Source organism: Rhamphochromis longiceps, linkage group LG18 (assembly GCF_057381845.1).
Source record: "Rhamphochromis longiceps isolate RC_006_pf linkage group LG18, R_longiceps_female_GT1.1, whole genome shotgun sequence".
Lineage (NCBI taxonomy): Eukaryota > Metazoa > Chordata > Actinopteri > Cichliformes > Cichlidae > Rhamphochromis > Rhamphochromis longiceps.
In genome coordinates, this window is record NC_140574.1 from 17758466 (window position 1) to 17782585 (window position 24120).

General features: G+C 38.7%; 2 protein-coding genes across 2 annotated transcripts; both read right to left on the reverse strand.

Moving 5' to 3' along the window:
* Positions 1-1122: 1122 nt before the first annotated feature.
* On the reverse strand, positions 1123-4488 carry foxf2a (forkhead box F2a). Its single transcript, XM_085388791.1, has 2 exons — positions 2932-4488; positions 1123-1673 (listed from the first exon to the last, which is right to left on the reverse strand). Exons 1-2 carry the CDS (start codon positions 3920-3922, stop codon positions 1510-1512), a joined length of 1155 nt encoding a protein of 384 aa, XP_085244917.1. The 5' UTR covers positions 3923-4488; the 3' UTR covers positions 1123-1509.
* A 716-nt stretch (positions 4489-5204) lies between these two features.
* foxq1a (forkhead box Q1a) lies at positions 5205-6645 on the reverse strand. Its single transcript, XM_085389330.1, has one exon. The coding sequence runs from the start codon at positions 6474-6476 to the stop codon at positions 5655-5657; it is 822 nt and encodes a 273-aa protein (XP_085245456.1). The 5' UTR covers positions 6477-6645; the 3' UTR covers positions 5205-5654.
* Between the last annotated feature and the right edge of the window lie 17475 nt (positions 6646-24120).

Sequence of the window (24120 nt, forward strand, 5' to 3'; positions counted from 1 at the left end):
TTTGCGTTTATAATAAAAAACGTATCAAAATAAAAAACACATATTCAGCACCATGGACAGCAGAGCCGTTAATAAGGTTTATGTAGGAAGAAGCCTTTGCTTTTAGGAAATTTAAAATTATGTAGTAACTTTCCAAATATATATACATATGAACATGTACTTTCATACTAACAATGTGGATTATGTTCGCAATAATGTGATATAAATCGATATGTATGACGATAGAACGAGACCCACGTGTGGGTAATTAAGCGAGAGTATGGCTGTCTAAAAAAAAATCAGGGTGCGTACACTGTCATTAGTCTATGTGAAATATAGTTTATTCACCTTGTCACGTTTTTATGTCTGGAGGTTCTTTTGGTCTGAAGGTTCAGTTTATACCAGAAGAATTGTTGGGTTTCTTTTCATGTTTTCATGTTTATGTTTTTGATCGATAAATACCGTTTCGTATACCGTCTGCTAAAGTGACTGAATGTCCATCTGGCTGTTCTGTGGGACCTTTAGAATCCTCTGCAAATACCAAACGCAGAAATTTTATTTTAGAATTCCAAAAACTTTCACTTACCACAAGATGGCAGTGCAAGTCAAACCAAAAAGCACTGAAGAAAAATGTAAGATTTTGTCACTTCACTGTTGCTCACTGTACGTGGCCTCCTCTCCCTCTTCTTTCTGGCTACTAATTATGTCAGTATTATATTTTACATCAGTGATGCTGTTGTGGCAGCAGTTTAATGCAAAGAAGTCACAACGTATACATAAATTATCCTCAAAATATGAACAACCTTGAAGATGAACTACTTTTCATTAAGCCCAACTTTTCACAATAAAAAAAAGTGCAAAAGTCGATATAACATTAAATAAAATAATCTATACTTCGTTCATATTTATGAAACTGAGAAGAAAGCACCCATAACACAGCTGGTGTTCCCTGATGAGTGTGTCTTTTACTTTTGCTTTCTCATGGTTTCAAATTTGTGCCTCTGCAAAACTTTAAAGACTACTGTTCTGCTGAGCTCCTGAGAAACAAAACTTACTTTTTAAATCCAACATTTAAAAAAGATCTATACTGTTTCTAGAAAACACGTTGTCTACCCTTTCTTATAGTCATTTAGTATTTAAGACATCACTTCGAAATGGTCCTTTCAAAAATAAATCTCTTTAATGATTAGGGATTATTACAGGCGGGAAGCAACAGTTTAACCATCAGAAAAAACACAAAACAAAATTAAGTGAAAGGTTCAGATATATTGACGTTTTTGGTACAATATAGATATTGCTTATCCACGTGTGTGACGTCAGTCGCATAAGGAAAACGTGAAGTGCTAAAACAAGTCCCCACAACAAAATGATTACTAAAGAAATTGAAAGGTCAAAGTTCATTGGAAAGAAAGATGTGCTTCATAAGCTGCCGTATAAGGAAATGTTATGTTAGAATCACTCCGCCAAGGGCTTAACTTAAATGAAGTGGATTTGTGGGTTTTATTTTAGGAACCACTTTGCCTCTTCTTGTCACATTACACATGGCTTTACGTCCTGATAGACGCTTTGATGATGATGATGATGATGATGGAGCTGATGATAATACGATCCACTGGTGTTGGGATGAAGGTTTAAAACGAATTCCTTCCTGTCACACACGGGAGCTGAGTGGCTGGAATATCGAGACAATCCCACTGTAAACAAACAGGATACAAGAGGTCAAGTAGTCATTTCTTTGGTCAAGCTGTAGATTTATAGAAGCACGCAACCAAAAAAGGAAAGAAAGAAAAAGGGCCACAACTTTAGAGCATTTCCTTTTAGACAATTTTAGACCTAAAATTGGTTGGCGCTACTTTTGAACAACATTTATTTATTTCTGTCTTTCTTTTTATCTTTTTTCTTTTAAAGTTGTCATATTTTCCATAGCTGCCTTTATCCAAAGGATATAAGAGCAGTTCATGTTTACACTGTTAGGCAGTTGATGATGCAAATTCTAGTGGATTCCTCACTCTAACATCCTAAAGTCACAAATCGTAATAAAACAACAGATTTTTCCCATTGCAAACAATAAGGTATTAAACGCATTTTGAGACAGATTCTGATAAACAAATCAAGTCTGCTGATTTTCCTAATTTTATATTTCTAAAAAGAACTACTTGTAAAAAAAAAAAAAAAAAAAATTATATATATATATATATATATATATATATATATATATATATATATATATATATATATATATATATATTAATGAATGTTTTTCATTGTATACAAATGTGCCTTTTAGCGTATTTTAACAAAAAAAAACGTGTTTACAGACTAATCAATAATACAATAAAAGCAGGTTTGACATTTTTAGTGAAGTTTATGAATCTGCTTGAAATTTTTAAAAAAGGTTTGTTTTCATAATTAACAGTTTTAATGAGCTGCTGTTATTGTGTATTTAGACCTACATTTGTGTAACACGGGGACCTCTGAAAAGGCTTCTATGCAGACGCTATGGCATGATAATAAAATGTGAAATAACAATGATAGCAATAAATCAGTTAAATGAAACAAAAGCCACGATTGAACACCAATATTTTGATGCGTGATAAAAAAATAATAATAATAAATATCAAAAAATATTTTATAGCCTTAAAAACTACTTTTCTGTTCATCTTGCTGCTTTTCAATTTTAATTTTAAATATATTACAAATTGATATGTTTTATGTATAGATTTTTAAATAAACCTGTTCGCATAAAAAATACATTGTAAAATCTTGATTTTTCTATGTATTTTTTATGTGTGTGAAACATGAAAATCTGTTTTTTGTTTTGTTTTGTTTTTTGTTTTTTAAAAAGAGCGTTGACTTTATCTGTGATAGATAAATGATCAGTTATTCACGGCCTCAAGTGACTCACTGTGGTAAGCAGAGAATATAAAACAGTGTAGGTAATAAAATGCATACCTGAAATGTCAGAATCTCGTGCATTATGGTGCAAATAGCCCTGGTCCAGCGCGTAAGACGTCATTCCCGCATGTACGGCTGAGGAGTTTGGACTGCTTGATCTCACCGACTGCTGTTTGATGTACGATGACACACCAGGTGTACTCCAATGTGAAGCTGCATTTGCATATGGAGACTGACAGTCCAAAGTGCCTATCATCGCTTGGGAGGACTGCAGGGGGCTGCTGCTACTGTCGGGGCAATAGTCTGCGTTAGAGGCCACCTGACATGCGGCCATATATGACGACCCGGAGCTCGATGACATGTGCGGGAGGTGATGTCCTCCTCCGAGTCCATCGAAGCCACCTGGAACTGTATTACCCATTAAATCTAAGTTGTAGCTGTTATGACATGCTAATGAGCCTGCGGGTGATTGGAAATCAAAGTTCTGGGACAGCATGGATGCACCAAACCCGATCCCATTCATCATCCTGTACATTGGTTTTAAAGCTTGGCATTTCCTCCGGAACCCCCGGGGTCTGCGACGAAACGAGCCCTCCTCAAACATAAACTCACTGCCAGGGTCGATGGTCCAGTAGTGCCCTTTGCCAGGTCTGCCTAGACCCTTGGGTAGTTTTATAAAGCACTCGTTCAGAGACAGGTTATGTCTGACAGAATTTTTCCATCCCTGGTATGATCCCCTGAAGAAAGGGAATCTGGCCTGGAGAAACTGATATATTTCGCTTAAAGTAAGTCTTTTAGTTGGCGAGCTTTGAATAGCCATCACAATTAAGGCAATGTATGAGTAGGGAGGCTTTTCGGGGCGCCTCAAGCCGGAGTTTCCCTTTTTCCCTTTTGCTGATTCATTATGCGCGCTCTCCATCACTGGCTGTGGGCTCAGCCCAGATGCCCTTAGAGCACCGGCCGCTGGACTTGCGCGCAGAGGACTGGGTAGATCCAGATGTTGCTGGGAATTCTCAGTCGTCATAGCCGTGCCTCTTTCTGGTTTCATACAACATGCAACTCTCTTTTCCTGTATTTTAAGCACCGTTAAAGGCTTCCTAACGCAGAATTCACGGAGGTCAGTGTCCCGTTGCGATGCTCGGTAAGATTATAACCGTGAAAATCAAGAAACGCAGGCGCTGAGCCTCCTTCCTCTCTCTGCCCATCGCTGGCAATAATCCCATCAGAGAGGGGAAATAAAGCTCCTAGACTTTGCTTGCGCATATCCACCCGGCCAAACACAACTCGACCACCTATCAGTACTTAAATCTCTCTCTGCCCCTCCATTCCCCCAAATCCCTCCAAGAAATCGCCAGGAACTACTCCCTCCCCATCTGGCAAGTATCCAGCCTAGAAGCCGGACACTGCACATTGGAGTAAGACAAATCTCCTCCCACGACTCACTTTCCAAAACACTTCTGTCCACATTTGACAAACCGGTATTTGTCACGACATCATGATGAATGAAGTCTCAGAGTTCGATTAAGATCAAATTATTTCCTTTTACCTCCCTTTACAGCAAACACTGAAGGTGCCCAATTGCAGCTTTAGACTGTAAAGTTGTGCGGGAGAAGCACCGACTCCTGATTTGGTTGGGATCTGTTCAGGGTTAAGGGCTCTGACATGAGAGGCCAGAGCATGTTTTTTCCATCAGAGCGTGCCAACATACCACACACAGCGCCCAAGTGTCAGTTTACCTCTCGGAGCCTGGATTACATCCCTGGAGAAATGAAAGTAGCCACTCTAACAAAAGTCTTTGGAAGGATTCAGATGATAAAATATGAACATGTCGCTATGCAAAGTTCCTTTCTTCTGTGAAACGTTTACAGCAATTCGAGTGGCTTAAGACGTGAAATAATGTCACCATCAGTGAAGTTAAAAGCACAATCTGCGCAAGCTGTTACCAACACGAAACTCGTGCGTCCAGGATGCACAGCTGCTTTAGAGGAAATTTACTTTCTAGTGTCAGATGAATAGCACAAACTGGAATACCCTTCTTTCTGCTCTGAATTTGAGTTGAGCTCGCATTTGTATAAACCCTTTCCTGAGTATGTGTGGTGACTGAGGCGACAGCTATTTGCAGCGCCAGACAGAAAACATAAATATTGGATGCCCCTATCCGGCAGCAGCGAGCTTCATGAACATGAAAAAGTAAATACTACTATATGATATTTCTTTTGGCAGCATGAAGCAGAAAGAAAGAGGGAAAAAAGAACAATACCAAGTTTATTATTATTATTATTATTATTATTATTATTATTATTATTATTATACAAATATTGGGCAATGCAAGATTTAGAAAATAGTTTCGAGGAGGCGTCAGACGAATACGCCCTCATGAATAGTGCGTTCTATAATTGCACTGGCAGTTAACTATGCTTTTATGAAGTATCTATAATTCCAGTTATAGATATATACACAACAACAGGAAACAGATATCAGCACAACTTTTTTTTATTATTAATTTCACATTTCTCAAAATAAAAAGACATAAAAACAGTCAAAGTGCATATTTTTAACAGGTTTGTTAAAGAAATAAAGTTAATGCTCTGCTCGGTAACATTTCTAACAGAGTGTGAAATTTCAAGTTTGAAAACGCTTTAAGGATAAACTACTACAAAAATAAAAGGGAACCACCATCCCGCCACAGTTATGTCAGATTAAACTAGCGACTAACTCAAGGTGATCATTTTGAGTCACCGAACAGCAAGTCCACATTTCTTTGTGATATTGCAAATTGTCTATGAAAGAAACCCACCACCATAGGGGGTTGATATATGCTGGGCACTGGAGTCCACATGACAGGGTGACTTAACATATAGATATGAGGCAGGTGTGTTTGAATGATAGGTCATTAGTTCAGTGTAGTAGGGCCAGGGGAAGGCAGGAAAGGGAGGCAAACGTTCGTTATTTAAGTCTCTCTTGAACGGCTTGCTGAGGATGCTGTCAATAGCGAATGAACTGGTAAACTTGGGACGGGAATCAGTCTTGGTGCTCGGGGCAGACTGGTGAATGAGCTGCGGCTCCTCTGTGTGCTCGGGCTCCTCTTGTTCCCTGCTGAATTTTTTGTTAATGCGCTTTCTTCTGCGCCGGAATACCCCGTCAGCAAATGTGTATTCGCTGTGAGGATTGAGCATCCAGTAATTGTCCTTTCCCCAGGGTCTGGAAGGGTCCCGGAGCACTTTGAGAAAACAATCATTAAGAGACAGATTATGACGAACCGAGTTCCTCCAGCCGGTGTAAGTGCCTCTGAAGAACGGGAACTTTTTCATCAGATAGTCGTTTATCTCCGCCAAAGTCAGACGTCCACTGGGTGAGTCCCGGATGGCCATAGCGATTAGAGCGATGTATGAAAACGGGGGCTTGGGTCTACGTGTGTATGGCTTGGACTTGCCGCTGCCGCCGCACGGGGTGACAGGTGGAGGACTGTGGGCCACGCAGTCCCCATCCGACCCCAGCTCCTCTTCAGGAGGGAAAGGAGATCGCCCATGACCCTCAGCATCACTGGACATCTCAAAATGCTTCATGTCATAGTGACTCCCACACAGCACCTCCAGCTTCATTGTTAGTGTGCTGCTCGGTAGAATCTGTCCAGCAATAAACCTCGGAGAGCTCTTTGCGTAAAGTCCGAAGCTTTAGTCAAGCTTTAGTCAGCTGTGAGTCAAGATGCGGAGAGTCTTGGGCTGTATCCAAAGGAGTGTGTCTTCTTAATCATACCTGCCAGAGCGCTGAAGCCCTTCTCACCTTGGGTCCGTGTTAGCGGCACTTTATAGGCGGCTTACCTCAGACCCAACCCAAGGGGGCGGGGCATGTGAGTTTAAAATATTGAGAATATCACAAATACCTTCACATTGCGTTCCAGTGTCTTTAATAAAAAAAAAAAAATCATAATGACCATTTAATATAATATTCCGAACATTCCAACCCACACCTCATTCAAAGCCAGTTTAACAGTCTCACCTGTGAAATGTTAAGGAACACACACTGGGACTATTTTACCTGAGACAACCAGGGGGCGTATATTTCCTTTGCATTTAAGGTGCGGTGCCTACAGGTAGTTTTATTTGTCCCATTCAGGAAGCGCCGTAATCACAGCAAGGGCTATCTGTTTTCGGGTGTGTGTGTGTGTGTGTGTGTGTGTGTGTGTGTGTGTGTGTGTGTGTGTGTGTGTGTGTGTAATTATTTACTTCATCTTTTTTTTTTTTTAAACAACCGTTTTATGATGAAAACAATCAACTGCACAATCTTTCCATGCTGGTGTGTAATATTTAAACAACACTCGGGTCTCTGTGCCAGCACTCGTCACACATTCACCTGCTTTCGAGATGTCTCATATCAAAGCTCAGTGTTTAGGTGTGAACTTTTAATGTCATGCCAATTTACCAGCCCACATGGAAACTTGTGTTATTGTGTTTTTGTCACTTAAACAGTGCATTCTGTCCTTCCTGTTGCCCAGAATTCACCTACCAAATGATCATTAATTTTCTGTTTTTGGTAATTGCGTTGAGGTTTTGGAAGGCTTTAGAAATGTCTAAGTCTTGCAATTTCAGCCTGAGGAAATTGCAGTACAATTGCACCAGGTGTATCAATTGAATCATGGAGATAGGAACAAACAAGACAAATTGTTGATTTATATTGTACTCTTGTTGGATGATGCCAGTCATCTTCTCTCAGCTACTCCCCCAGGTCAAACTCTGACTTCTGCTGAACAACCCATCTTTGTGCAACATACCTCCGGGAAAAAGATGCAACCAATTGCCATGACAGGCTGTGCAGCCACAGTGTCATCACATAAACGGAAAAAAATATATATCCTTGTAAAACCACCTGGAACTCGGTGTTGACATTACCCTCATGCTGTCACTGTGCCAAGTACAAAATTATTCAACTGCTGTTTATGCAAACTGTGCGTTCTGTAAGTGTTTGTAGAAGGTAGGCCGAGCATGTTTGTGCTGGTGTGAATGTTTTGATTTTCAGGTAATAATCTGTTTGCGTTGAGTGTGACACAGAACCTGTAGTGAAGTCACTACTTTGAATGGTGGCATGTCAAGGATGGAATTCTGTAAGCTAACCACACAATGACAGCAACTCACATACCACCGTATTCACTCTGCTCAGTGCATGTAGTAGCTTGTGACGCCATGTCTCAATGTGTACATACATGGTGATATGTGTATAAAGCTTTAAATCATTTATTATGGCTTTATAATAAGATAATTTAAAAAAAAGTATACAATATCACAAGTGGAGTAATTAAAAGTTACATACAAAATCATAGATACGTATTTATGTGTGTAACTGTTTCTTATGAAGGAAAGACTGTAAATATTCATTTGATAGTATGGTGTACTTAAAGCCAGTATACTAATGAGCAGTTATAGTAATTCTATGCTACTCCAATATTTCTAAAGGCATGTGTGTGCAGTGTTCATACTTAAACAACATATAATTTTGTAAAAATACACAATAATGCAATAATTTAAAATGGTCTATTTTAAGATGATTAGATAATAAATCTGTTTTATAAGCTTCTTCTTTGTGTGTTTGTGAGTTTAGAATATAAAATTAAATGCATGTAGTGTGAAATATAAATGAATTGCATGAAATTTTATTTATGGTTTTAAAGCCCTTAAACCTGCAAAGCTATAAAATTGAAAAACCTCCAAAGAATGAAGAATGCTTTTCTCTGAACAGCACAATAATGATAACATTGTTCGCAAGCATGTTCGTTGAGCAACGGAGACACATTGGCCGTGAAAGCGCCATCTTCCTTTGTCAGAACGTCAACGTTTACTGCCAGCATGGCCCTGATGTTGTTGTTGAAACATAACCTGTTGATATGCTGGAATGAGGAACACGGTAAAGTACATAGCCAGACACTTAGTGACTAATGCCCTGATGGTTGTGAATACTGTGCAGTGATTCACTGGCACCATTTTCAGTTCCAAAACATTCAAGAATTCCAAACTTTTGCCAAAATAATAAAAATGCATGCCAAGATTTTTCAATTCAGTACAATAAAGTCACGCCTATTCACAAGCATGTAGTAGTTTCATGAGAACCCATTTAAGGTAGAGCATACCTGTGTAGCACATGCGATCACTCACAGACTTCATGTGGCCAAATTCTATGAAGTTTAAGTTCAGTCAATCAAAGTGTTGGTTTTGACTCACAAAACAGTCACAACCCAATGATTTTCCAAAGAATCGTTTGTTTAATTGTTTGTCAAGGAAAATAGTTTCCCACTCATTTGTCAGTGAGCACACGGAAGAAGTTAAATAGTTTTAGTTGACTGCACGATTAAAAGACAAAACAGCACATGAAGGGCAACAAATGTGTTGTGACTGTAGATTTAACAGCTATGTTGAGCGCTGCTCATTTCTCAGCGATACACCTGCTTCATTTTGCTCAAGCTGCTGAGTCACTAAGAGCTTTTGATTTTTAAACTAAAAAACAATGCACCCTAGTATAAAAAGACACGGGACAATGAACTAATAATAATGGATTGCATTTATACAGTATATTTATATTTTTAGACACTCAAAACGCTTTACAATTCCACTATTCATTCACTCTCACATTGACACACTGGTGGAAGCAAACCACAGTTGTAGACAGCTGCCCTGGGGCAGACTGACAGAAGCAATATAGCTGCCATATTGTGCCATCGGCCCCTCTGGCCAACACCAGTAGGTAGAGTGAAGTGTCTTGCCCAAGGTAACAATGACCTGGACAGACAGAGCTGGGGTTACAAGATGCACTTCCCAACCCCTGAACCATGGTCGCCCAGTAAAAAACAACAGTGAAATGTGCTTACCTTTGTATATGCATCAAGTAAATATGGCTTCCACTTATAAAAATATGATTGCTTACAGACAGAGTTGTCATGGTTTTCCTTAACTAATATTTATCAGTAGTCTCACTATTGTCTCACATGTCCAGGACAGATAATGACTCATCATTAAAACATATAAGAGAAAAACATTTAAACCCTTTTTAGAATCTCAGTAATCTCAGTGTGTGTGTGTGTGTGTGTGTGTGTGTGTGTGTGTGTGTGTGTGTGTGTGTGTGTGTGTGTGTGTGTGTGTGTGTGTTTATCCAAACACGTTTTAGTTTTTCAGTGCAAAGCTGCAGATCATTTGTGATGCGTTTGGTAAACAATTATAAATGTAAGAGCAAAGATCTAAAGGTAAAGGCATCTTCAGAGGTGGAATTAAAATTAAGTGGTTCAAACAAAAATATAATTTCTTATCTATTCCAGGCTTTTTTTAGGGCTATGTGTGGAAACTATGTTTTAATTATCATTTTAGAAAAGTCTGACCTCAAAATATTTCGTCAGTTACTAATTGCTTTATTTTGACAGCTCAGTTTTGAAACCAGCTTGCCAGTGTCTCAGCACTTAACTGGAGCATTATGGTTTTGCACAAACATTCTTAGTCATACTCAGACAGCTTATAGACATTGCTTCTTCATGTATATTTTGCTCCACATGTTGGGTCATGTATATCTCGCCCCGGCCTCTGAATCCACACATTCTGTCTCTCGTGTAAGAAAGCTGTAAAGTTTAGCCGTTTTCTTTCCCTTTCAATAAGTAATTTGTGCGACACATATTTAAATATGTCAGAAAACAAATTTCAAGTTCTTTCATGTCTCTCAGCAGTTAAAGTATGAGAGAAGGAATGAAAGCAGGCCATTGCCTGTTGCTGGTTTGGGAAGTTTCTATTCCTGAGCTTTCCCTTGGAAGGCAAAGGGTAATGAGGTGCTGCAAAAATGAAAAGAAAAAGTATTGGAGACACAATAAAAATGTAAGAGAAGCTTTCTGCAGGGAAATGAAGATATGTATTTATGTATAATATTACTATTAAACAAGGCAATTCAAACATAGTGAATAATATTACTGAATAAATTAATACTATTTAAAGGAGAATTGCAATACTGCGAACAGAAGCCACTTGTAGAATGCATTTAAAAGTTAAAAGGGGGTGAAGGAGGTAAACATTGCCAAAACAGCAGCAAGATGGAGTTTAGCTTTCAAATAAGGAACAAATTTCCACACTAAATGTGGTTAATATGTCAACAGTTTGAGCGATGATTGTAAAAAACGTTGAGAAAAGGGGTCAGTCCATTATTTATTCTCTCTAGGGCTCTGTGTGGTGAGATCTAGGTTGAGGCCTTGTGTATCAACATACAGAGTGTCATAAGCTGTTACTGACAAGCAGCACGGCTACAAAACCGTTACCACCATTATTCTAGAGTAGAGAAATGCCACGTCAACAATGTGTGTATATATATATATATGTATATGTATATATATATATATATATATATATATATATATATATATATATATATATATATATATATATATATATAAATGTGTGTGTGTGTACAATAAACTCTTTTGCACCTTTGTCGACGTTATAATTTACAGTTTACAACAAAAATAAAATGTTCAGTAAATGCTTTCCACACATAAATCCAGCAACTGTTGAACATTTATCAGCTCTCTTTATCTCACAGTTTATAAACTCAGCATCCAAGAGAGAAACTTAAAATGAAATATGCGCGACGATATGATTAAAGGCCAGGGTTAATCATTCGTGATTCATAGAGTTTTACAATTTACCATTTATTCTACCTAGTGCTTTAGTACCCAGGACATGTTGTAAATCTATATGAGAAGATAACGTTTATTTATGCTTTGTTCTGCGTGGTTTTTACCACAAGCTACCAGTCTGATTAGTGTTAAACTTGCAGCATATAGAAATTTAAAAAAAAATGCAAGGGTAAATTAAAATCAAAGGCAGATTTGTAATAATCAGAAAAGTCCTTACTATAATGCTAGATTTTCAGTGTCTCTGGATACATATTGTGTTGTTTCTATTCACAAAATCATCATCTTACTTTCTCTCTGTCTACAGTGCAACCCTCAAATGTCTGGAGTTTTTAGTTACCATCTGTTTTTGTGCCTAAGGCTTTGAAACGTGGCTTCACTAAAAAGAAATCATTTAAACATGTAAACAAGCGCTCATTTTCTTCCTGTGCCTGTACTTATGATGCCATAGCAACCGGTAAATTCCATCAGATTCAATCACATGAAATACAAAGACCCAACAAGGAAGCTGTGCCATCGGCAACCACAAAGATCAAAGGCAGGCGGCATGAAAATGTAATAAAATCATTAAATTAACGTATCAAGGCAACCAGCTGATCCTACATTTATAAATATGTTTTGTCAAATTAAACATAATTGTATTGATATTAGTCTGCTCCCTGTATTATTTAAGACATGAACTTTGTGGCTCATCTGGTTGTTTCCTCTCTGTTTGCATGCTTCTGCTGCATGTAACACATGCCATCTCTGCAGTTATTTGAAAGCTAGCATGAAGCTGTGCCAAACTTTACGTTGCAATAAACAGTTATTGCAACTTGTATAAAACATGCTACATTCATACCATCATTATGATAAATCTTGTTGCCTTTTATTTCTTTGCTTCAGTTTTACATACTTTCATCTTGAGTAGTGTCAAAATCTTTGCAAGAATCGCTAATGTTTGTATGTATTTCGGGGTTATGCTTGGATTTTTTGTGTATTATGTTAATTTTAGGTTAATTGGGGCGATCGTGGCTCAAGAGTTGGGAGTTTGCCTTGTAATCGGAAGGTTGCCGGTTCGAGCCCCGGCTTGGACAGTCTCGGTCGTTGTGTCCTTGGGCAAGACACTTCACCCGTTGCCTACTGGTGGTGGTCAGAGGGCCCGGTGGCGCCAGTGTCCGGCCTCTGTCAGTGCGCCCCAGGGTGGCTGTGGCTACAATGTAGCTTGCCATCACCAGTGTGTGAATGTGTGTGTGAATGGGTGGATGGCTGGATGTGTAAAGCGCTTTGGGGTCCTTAGGGACTAGTAAAGCGCTATATAAATACAGGCCATTTACCATTTAATTTAGCATTTGAGAAAATGATCTATAAGCACTTTTCTTGTGCTCACAGAAAACATTATATTTAAAAGATGTTATTTGAATTAATATACTAATTATCCAAAAGTATTTTGCTAAAGAAAATAATTTGAGTAAAACAAAAAACTGTAATAGTCTCCGGTCATTACCAGAGTACCTTATCTCTGCAAAGAAGGAATGTCAGGTTAAATAGAAACGGTATGTATTTCCATGCTGGTTAGTTTGTTTTTTCCTTTCTTTTTCTTTTTACAAACAAGTGAATATACCAGTATGACTACTGACCAGAAATCTGGGGCCATTATCTACAGGGACAACAGTTGCGTGAGGCCACGGTCTGCTGCCCTGTGCCTAAACATTTAAGGCAGCTTTTGTAAATCTACATGTGGGATCTTTATGGGAGTCAACATACTATCAATGGTTTAAACATGCCTCATTTGAAGTCTTGGTTTTTCAAGTGTTACACATATAAGTACATACATACATAAAGGCAGACATGGATATTTGTGCCTTTACATATATATAGATTTCCTAAGAACAGCCTAACCCTACTGGGCTTCAGGAGAGGAGAGATGTTTTTGTGTGTGTGTGTGTGTGTGTGTGTGTGTGTGTGTGTGTGTGTGTGTGTGTGTGTGTGTGTGTGTGTGTATTAGCACAGAACTTGTACTCCATTCACTGCAGGACATGTGTTTTAGAGTTCATAAAGCCTCCGTACAATTTATCATCTTAACTGCCATTTATCTGATCTGCACTAAACAAAGGTTTTGGATACTTTGAGTCTATAAATCAAGTGAACTTTGTATTTACAGCAACCTGTTAAAAATATTCTAAAAGCTGTTAAGAGCGCTTCGCCTGCCCCAACTCAACTTGTTTTGGCTGCCTTCAGGCCTCCCCAGTCTCATTCATGCAAGCAGGAAACCAACAAAAAAAAATCTCAGTGTTGGGATCCCCTTCAAAAAAAAGTATGCTTAGATAATATCAGAGGACTTGTTTGGGTTATGTACAAATGAGAGAAAAGAAGACAGGAGAAAAAAAGCGCCGGCAGCACAGACAACAAAGAGCCTGCGTGCCAATAGGAGGAGGAACTCCCTTTAGGTGAGTGTCTTTAAAATGCTAGCTTTGCACGAAACCAACACAGATCTACCAGCACACACCTTATTTACACCCACTCAGATAGAAGTCAGTCAGAGGGCAAATGCCATCCTGTCAAGAAGATTTAATGCAATATGAATCTAGAGTGATCATGATCTTTATTACAGTGTTTATTTTTAGTGTTTGGTTGCTATATTATATAATTGTTGCTTTTGTTACCAGGGTTTTCTTTTTTAATGTAATTGCCTGGTCTCATAAGAGATGCAAAAATTATATTCTATTTACCTAAAGCTCTGCCTCATTCCCATGTTTGTTACCTTCTTTATACCAGCAAAACCTTGTCAGTGATCAAAGCATAACTTACCCATTATCCCTAAAGATAAAACTAGATTTTGGATGTAAATAAATGAGGCTATTTGGACGTTTTTCTGCATAAAGTGAAATAAAAGTGACATCTGCTTCTCGTGCAGCCTCTGCCGGGATACATAAACAGATCTCCCAGGTGGTCTGTGTGTGCGTGTCTGTGTGTGTGAGTTTGTGTGTGGATTTCTCTGTGCATGTGCTCACATCTATTTCTTTGTGAGCAGTGCGTGTAGCATGTTAGAATGCATGTGTGTGTTTCGGAGAAGAATCTGAGAAAACCTTAAGTGGAAGGCAGCCAAGCCCTTATGAACGGTGACACATTAAGCAGAGCCAAATGCAGTCTGACAGTTAAGTTTAATGATATTTGTATCCAAGCAACACGCTTCCAGACCTGCACTGGATCTGTTCTCTCGACAGGACCTGAGCTCAATACAATGCCTCAAGCCTGGTGTGAGTTTGCTCATAACTTGTGTGAGAGAGGGAATGTTTATAACATATTTGATGAGACTGTGTATGAACTGCATGTGTGTGGGCGTGCACAGCCAACACTGCATGTTCCGACTCTTCGTGCTGTCTCAAAGAGTGTTATTGCACACATGCTGACAGCAGTTGTGAATCTTTTATGAAATTTTAGATACAGATACAAACCTGGATGTGTATATACCTCCCATCCCCAGAAGATTTAACATCTTTTCTGCAGTCCACACACCTCCTTTGGGCCCACCACAGAGCCACATCAAGCTGGCGCTCTCCTTACTGTAGCTCAAAATCTGCAATCGCAGGCAAAAAATACAGCACCACTCCCCAGGATGGCAGTGTTGGTCAGCTGCACCACCACATAAAGGATTTATGGGATTGTGAACCAATAAAATGTGAACCAGTGTTTGAGATACTCTTTAGTTGGTAACATCAATTATATTTTCCATGAAGTGATTAGTAAAATAACTTTATTTTATACCTAAATATGACTATTGAAATACTGGCCAACTGAAAAAAAATTCCCAATATGAGACATGTCTGCAACCATGTACACATGGACAATTACCTACTGGTCTTAAAAGACTTTATGATTTTGACTTCTGGTCACTGGTTAAATAGACTGTTAACCATCACTGAAACAATCACACTAAAAGTTGGTGCATATAAAGCAACAATCTGTGGGTGTGTAGGTGTTTTCAACCAATCTGATGTTGCTGTAAAAGAAAAATTTTAGGGTTAGGGTTAGCAGGGCGTATTTGATTTTTATAAGGACACATTGTTAGCCGTTTCATAGTTTGTAGGTCAAGTAAGTAATCCGGTAATTTTGTGGCTTACAGCCATTCAAAAAAATCCTCATTTTTATTTCATTTTGTTGTTTTGTATTCATTAAACATGCTTTCCTTATTTCAACAGAGAGAGAGAGAGAGAGAAATACACAGATAAGAAACAAAAGTATTTTGGTGATCAGCCGATAAGAAAAAAGACAGGATAATTTAAATGTTTGTGGCGGTAGAGAGCGTAGTAGCACATGGAGATTTGACAGTCTTTGACAGTCCAGGATGAGGTGGAGATGAGAATGCTGCTGCATGAATGGGTATCTGGAAAGAATTTTATCTGGAGGATTCTTGGAAAAGGCAGGCATTTTGGGGCATTTCTCTGATTTTTGGATCAAATAAATGACAATAGTCTTAAGATGAGGAAATCCAGACAGTGTGGGAAAGCAGAACTGACAAAAATAATAGAACAGCAGGAAAAGCATAAGCACTAAAGAATGCAGGACTTACTTACCTTAGTTCCTCCTACGCCGGGCGGCGCATCGGGCAGCTAGTGATCTCCATCGATGTCGGTCAGCAGCGACTGCTTCAGCTTCGTCCCAGGCAATGTCGACAGTTCTCAGATCATCCATGAATGTTCGACGCCATGTGGTCTTTGCTCGGCCTTGCTTTCGCTTGCCAGTGCGTGGACGCCATGTCATGGCAATCTTAGCTGGGCAATGAGGGGGTAGGTGTAAAATATGGCCCGCAAAGCGGAAGCGCCTTTCTGCAACAACATCGGCTAATGGACGGGTGCCTGCTCTTCGTAGGACCTCCTCATTTGTTATTCGGGCTGCTGGGCTCGACTCAGGAAGACCTCCAAAAGTTGACCGCGGCCCTGCAGAGGGAGGCGACGAAAGTTGGATTAAGAATCAGTGCCAAAAAAACCAAGGTACTCCGAGTTGGCTATGCATGTGCCCGCATTCCTGTCATGATCAACCAACAACGTGCTGAAGAGGTGGAGAATTTTACACATCTTGGCAGCATCATCTCGAATGACGAGGTCTCTGATCGGGATGTCGACGCCAGAGTAGGGAAGGCAGTTGGTGTCCTGCGACGTCTCCAACCTATTTGGAACTCGACCTCCCTGAATGTAAGGGTCAAGATCAGACTCTCTATCGTCTTCCCTACTGCACTTTACGCTAGTGAAACCTGGCGCTCAACAAGTGCAATTATTCAACACCTGAACGTGCTTCAACAACGTGGCCTGCGGCGAATCCTGAGAATTTCCTACCGGGACCCAATAACAAAGAATGCAGGAAGATGTGAAAACAAAGTTGTTTTTTTATAGCACTTATGCAAAGGCTTCAGTTAGTGCATAAAAATGACTCATTTACATGAAGAGATTGGAGTCTATTAGATAGATATGATTCAAGCCACTGCAGCACGGTACCTATAATAACTACAGCATGCTCTAATCTCTATAATAAAATATTATGGTCAACAGTATCGACCGCTGCGGTGTGGTCTAATAGGACAAGCACAGAGATGAGTCCACTGTCAGAGTCCATAAGAAGATCATTTGTAATCTTCACTTAAGCTGTTTATGTGCTAATTTGAGCTCTGAAACCAGACTGAAGCTCTTTGAATAAACAATTCCTCTACAGACAATTAGTTAGTTGTTTTAAAACTGCTCTTTCAAGATTTTTTGAGATAAAAGAAAGGTTAAAGACTGGCCTATAATTACTTACTTGGATCAAGTGATGGCTTTTTGAGTAATGGTTAAATTGGTTTAATTACTGCCAGCATGAAGGCCTGTGGTACATACCCCATAAAGACAACTCGCAATAAGCTAAACAGCAACTTGTTATAAGCTAACATCATGCCAGCTAATGTTAGGTTTGAGTGTTCTTAAAATCACTCTTTCCCTCTGATAACCAGTTTAATTCGTGTTTACTGAGTTTATGTGCCCAAGTCCAACAGTGCTAAATCGACTTTAAAGAAAGTTTCACTGATTCAGGCTAAAAGCAGGAAAAACAGCAACTGTTAGCTGTTAGCTGTTAGCAACTAAGGATATTCTCAGTATTGCTGTCACAGGACAGAAGCTAGTTTTACTGACTCACTGGCTTGTATCTGACTTTTTTCAAGTTTTTCAGTCTCCTCCAGAGTAAAGAGACATGGACATCCAGCATATTGATAGCTGAGGTAAACAACAGACTGACAACCTATACTGACCAGAGTTGCTTTTCCTTCCTCGACTACCATTGCCAGAATTATACACTTTAATTGGGAGGGTTAAGAAAACAGAATTCAGCCGACTGTAATCTGCAATCTACTGACATCTATGGTAACCTTTACCTTTAAACATTGCACACTTAATGATAAAAGTTACACAAGTAGCAATATTGTCAGCAAATCTTTTGGTTGCCATGTGTGCAGTAATAATATGAACGTGGCACCAATAAAGCAATCCTTACCTCAGCAAGCCAAAAGAGTCTGACAGTGATGCAACATGTATGTATATATGAGCGTGACAGGAAGGAAAAAGGAGAGATGATTTGGTTCTAATTATACCTTTTGTACCACAGTTTTTAGGTAAATGACAAATGGTTGAGATATCTCTCTCTCGCTCTCTCTATATCTCTATAGAGATTTACTAGTTTGACAAACAAGTGTATATTTTTGGAGGGTGGAAACGCCTTGGAGGAGCTTCTTTAGCGTCCGTGTAGCCTTTTGAAAGTCATGTTTGATTGTCAGGCACCTGATGTCATTGTAAATGACATTTAAAAGAATGCCACTGGTCTAGATGTCTCACCCATTTTAACTATGGATTTGCGTAATAACATCTGACAGATAAAAATAAGTTAGAAACATATTTTGAGAGTTTTAAGTGGAAGTTTCAATTCTCAGTAAGCAGTAGCTTGATCTACATAAAAATAACATGCACAGATTGCTGATTTGAAGCAGTCTGCTTATTTCGCCAAGTTTTATGTCTCAGTATGCCAGAAAGTGTGGTCACAGCTCAATAGCACTTTGATCTTTAAAACCCAAATGCGATGAACTCAGGACCCAATGTTGACAAAGGATAAAATATCTTTTATAACTAAAACTGTGTTTTTGTTTAATGCTGGTGTGTCAATTTATAACATCTATCTAACTGATAAAAGGCCATATAACAAGAAGAAAATGAAGAAGAAAAAGAAGAGGCAGAAGAAGAAGAAGAAAAGAAGAAAAAATGACTTACTTTTACTTACTTTTCACTCACGGAGTAAGTAAAGTATGTGTCTTGGTGTGTGGTATGTCTACAATGAGGAGAATGTAAACTGTGGTGAAATGTGATCTTTGGCCTCTCATAGTTTTCCCAGGTTTGGAGATCAGAGCGATTAATGGCACGCACACACAGTTTTTCAAGTTTGTTAGTGATTATGAAAAAAATGGCTTCACTGCTTATATAATTTCGAATTAATGAGTCCTAGGACAACATCTTTTAGTTGTGTGAATCTCTATTTGTTTATTTGTGCTTTTCTGTTTGTTTGCTTGCTTTTTGTTTGTTTGTTTTTTGGTTGGCTGACAAGGTCAAACAATCTTGCCAGCATGGGTTTCATAAAATTTTCAAGGACAAAATTGCACTATCACCTCATCACCCATCAACGAGCGTCAGTCAAGGTGCGTGAGAGACTCTACTCCACCTCTTTTTATGAATCATTTCTCAACCAAATGATCAGTAACATCAGATAAAGCAACACAAATCAGTTGTCTATATAAACATTCCTGATTGTGACGGGTGTATATGAGTGTTTGAAAACGAGCCAAGTCTGTGCATGATTCATGCAGGCAAGGCTCAAATTAGAGTCATATGAATTCATATGCTAAGCTGGAATCCAACAGGTGTAAATGGAAAAATCAAGTCTCATGTGATCTTGTTAGAGCCGCTATTGCTGTGATAGATCAAGAGAATCAAGATGTGTACTGCTGAATATGAATTACAAAATAGTCTTAAAAGCACTACAAGAGTTCATTGTTATCTATCTAAAAACTAACATATATTTTAGATTAAGGTTTAGGTTAGGTTTAGGGATGTGGATGGAGATGAAACAAAGATCTGGGCTGCATGACAAAAGCACAACATCTAATGCTGAAGTGTGAACTGCCTATTATGTTATATATCAGATGTATGTTTGATAAGAATGTGTTGTTTTTAATATGTTAATATGTAAACATACATTATGATGATGTGATACGAAACATACCACAAGTCCTCTGCAGAAAGGTTAACACAAAGAATATACAGAATATTTCTTCTGCTAATTTCTTATAAGTCTGAAATTGCATTCTTTCTTATGGCCACCAGGGGGCAACTTCTCTGGTTCAAAGAAGGAATCTGGTTGCATTGCAATCTATGGGAAAATGGCCCTATGGCTTACGTGAACTATGATCTCTAGAAACACTTTCATAATGAGTTAATTGCCCCAGTTATTAGTTTTAATTCTTATTTAGTTCGACAACTTGTTTATACAGTAAATTATGGTCCCTATTATGGTGAAAAAGGAGAAGGGCAAGGTGTCCTTTAGTGAGGCCTTACCTTGGACAGTGAGTACAATGCCATGTCCTGGCCTGCTAGACCAGCAGTCCCCAACCTTTTTTGCGCCACGGACCGGTTTATGCCCGACAATATTTTCATGGACCGGCCTTTAAGGTGTCGCGGATAAATACAACAAAATAAAACTAGTACCGGTACCAAAAAAAAGAAGGTTTATTCATAACACACGTGAAAAGATCCAGGAAAACCGAGTAAACGATAAAAACGATAACAAAATAACGCTGGAACCCGATAAAAACCCTGAAAACTATACATTTGACACCTGAGCCTCAACTCTCGCGGCCTGGTACCAAACGACTCACGGACCGGTACCGGTCCGAGGCCCGGGGGTTGGGGACCGCTGTGCTAGAGTGTTAGGTATAGCCGATGTAGCTCACCAGCTACAGGAACTTACCAACTACTACAGCAAATATACTTCATCAAGTTTTTAGCACCACCTATTTCACAAGGAAGAATATTTTTTTTGTTTATTTTTTGGGCTGCACCAGTTTATGATGTGATCAGGCCACCAGAAGACATTATGTAAATAATAAGTGCTGCGTAAACATTTGCGGTTCAAACTAACTGTCAGTGGTTAATTTCCAGTGAGGATCACATGCAATGACTCACCAGCTGTTGCTGCTAAACTGGGGAGTTCAAGTTCTGAGACACTCTGCATAAGACTGTGTACGTCTTTCCCAGGAAACTGGAAGTGGAACAGCTCGTGAAAGGATGTTTTCTTTGCTACACCCAGTGTTTGTTAGGTTTGAGGAGGGAAGGTGGGTTGTGATGAGGTCAAAGGAGAATTTGGGTGAATTGTCATTTCTATTTTGGTTTCACTAACAGACAGCAACTCCTGTCCTTTGAGGGTTTAGAGTCTGTTGCTTACCTTTGACCCAGACCTATGGGCCAAAAGAAGAGTGAGAGAACCCTGAGGCTTGGACAGAGAAATTAAACAGGCAGATGAAGACAAACAGCACATCTTTGTGATGTCGATGTTGTTCTTTATCTTAAATCTGTTAATATATTTACAAACAAGTAGTAAAATGTGCCTGTTCAACCTTTAAACAGGAAATCAGCGTTTTATAGTATTTATCATAACAAGACGTAAACATCATACCTCAAATGTGTAATAAATATTCAGTGATACTGCGCTCTTTACCTTATAATGATCTGGGAACTCCATCAAAAAGTGTGAAGCCCATAAACACAATGGAGGCCTAGAGTCAAAGAGGCACACACACGATGAAAGCATTTCCTGTCCATTGACCTCTTCTCATTCCCAGACTGCTGTGTTATGTAGGGAGATCAAAACAAACTTTGAAATCTGATCCTCATTTAGCATCAAAAAGCCACTACCAACAAAGAAACAAATGATGAAGTAAAAGGGTTCAAAAAATAGCTGGAGAAAGGGCCGTAGCACAATGCTATTGTAAGTAGTTAAAAAAAAAAAGAGGGAGAGACTGGCATTTTGTTTGCTTTGTGGTCAGACACACCTTTGTTTTTTCACAAACACTGTTTTGATCATTTGGCAAACACTGAAATAACGCAGTCAAATATTCCCAACAGTGCAAAAATTTACATCTGGAAAACAACCCAGAGATCGAGTTACAAAGAAGCTAAGAAGCAATACTTGGAATAGCCGAAATTCCATAAACCACAGATGTAAAGTTAGTGTGAAAAAATCTACTCTCCTTAAATCGTCCTTTGACATATTCAAAATGTAATTTAAAAAGTATTAAATTACATGTGAAGTATGTTTGGTGATTTATAGCCCATGTGATCCATGACTCTGATTACTTTCTCTATAGCTAAACTTTGTAGCTTATACTCCTGACAGGTCAAAAGATTCCGTCTTTAATGATTGCAAAGGCCAGTGTTTACTTCAGGGCCAAACGAGTCCAGCTCCACCTCTCTGTGGTTTGCTCTAGGGTGGGGGTGTGAATGGAGTGAGAGACGGAGCCTGACTTGGCTGGTGTCTCAATCACAGTTTAAAAATCAGCAAGCACTCCCTGAAAATATCAGATGATGATGTACATTCGGAAAAAAAACATGAATGCCGTTTAAGTCACCATGACGCACGAGGTAACAGCAGAAAAACATTTTTCAGTTGCTTCCATTTGCTAGCAAGCCATTCAGAAATTATCAGGAAGACCACTGTTTTGAGACATGCTGTATAAAGAAAAAAACAAGAGCAACGTGAGCAGCATGATAAAAGGAGCGAAATATCAAGTCCTGATTATGCGAAGTGGGTGTATACAGATTGTAATTGTTAAGGTAACATAAAAGAAGTAACAGGCAGATAATACTACCTTGAAGAATCACAAGATAAGCCCAGTTTCAGAGTGTAGGCCAAAAGCGGGCCTGTTATACATGTCACATATGTTACATGGTGATATGAACCTAGAAAAATGCACTTTTTGAAGTTTTCTTCAGTGCTTGTTTGTGTTTCTCTATATTGGTGATGTCAAACTAATATAAACTAGACTGGCGAAAATCCCCCTTTAAAGAAGTTTAACTGCACATGAGAGGAAAAAAGTGCAATTTATACAACAACAAGTCTCAGGTTTAATACTCGATAAAGAAGTGCTGTGGTAGTAATGAAGGAAATATATATGTATGTGTCTTTGAGCTTAAATTGTTAGAAATAAATGTGTAAAATCAGAGGGAAATTTATGAAAATACAGTCCAAATTTATGCTCTCCTTTACATTTTCCAAAAACATTTAGTAAACAACATTGGTATCTTTGCTGGGCCGATTCTGACCCCTGCTCTAGACTTTAAATCATTTACTTTGGCTATTGAAACTATGACCTCGCTCATGATATTTACGTTCACGTTTGGTCATTAAAAATAATTCCCAGCAAAGACAAGATTTTGGCTCAGATTGTGACACATGCAGTGATAATATGCCGAACTAAAAAGTTTAGACCCACACTTATTTTAAGGGCCTTCATATTGTGACCTTAAAATTTTGCATGTCTTCATTAAATATACAGGGTGGGCCATTTATATGGATACACCGTAAACATTACCAATAAGTTTGATATGTCACATGGCCCTCTTCCTATTGAAAAAACAAAAGTTGTATCCAAGATGGCCGACTTCTAAATGGCCACCATGGTCACCACCCATCTTGAGGAGTTTGCCCCCTCACATATACTAATGTGCCACAAACAGGACTTTAATATCACCAACCATTCCCATTTTACTACGGTGTATCCATATAAATGGCCCACCCTGTACTTCAGTTTAATTTAGCATTTTCTCTCTTTCTTAAATGGTATTTGGCGCTTCTTTGAAAAGTTGTTGTTGTTTTGTTTTGAGGTTTTATGATCGGCAACAACAGAAAGGTTTGCTGTGGTAGCATCACAGCTACTGATTAGCAGAGGCAGTTTATGTCCCAGGGGTATCATAAAAAATGCCGGTCATAGGACAGCAATCTCTCTGGCATACACCACAGGATGTTCTCAGCTGCTATCACATACAGTAACAGGTTATATTGTCTGCCAGTTATTTCTGCTGTGTCACCATACGATCTTTGAAAGGGTTTATGGTGACAAGACACTGTGTCAGAGGATACCATATTAACATATGAATATAAATAAATGTTGTTTTTTAACTGAATTTTTTTGTACTTAAGAAAGACAACATTAGGGGTAGTTCTAAGCTCTATCTCCTTTATTACTCCTGTTATCGCTTTATTACTCCTGTTTTTAACACAGTTTTGTTTGTTTTCAAGGTGATATGTTCACAGTGACCCAGAATCATAAGGTGCATAAAATGTAATAAGTCTGACTCCTACTACTCCAACACTTTGCTTCATGCATCCCAACTTTTTCTTATTAATTTCCTAGTTCTCTCAACTGTAATTATTTAAGTAAATAAAGCAGAGAAAACTTTATTTTTTAAACAGCTGCATTAACTAGAAGAGGAGGACCATAAAGATGAACATTTGTTTCAATGTTTTTATGTCATTAAGGAGTTTTCTTT

Excerpts from the sequence above, each read along its gene's own strand:
- foxf2a (XM_085388791.1), bottom strand. The coding sequence starts at position 3,922 with ATGAAACCAGAAAGAGGCACGGCTATGACGACTGAGAATTCCCAGCAA. Across the intron at positions 1,674-2,931 it reads ACGAGATTCTGACATTTCAG|TGGGATTGTCTCGATATTCC; the intron begins GTATGCATTTTA and ends GTTTGTTTACAG.
- foxq1a (XM_085389330.1), bottom strand. The coding sequence starts at position 6,476 with ATGAAGCTGGAGGTGCTGTGTGGGAGTCACTATGACATGAAGCATTTT.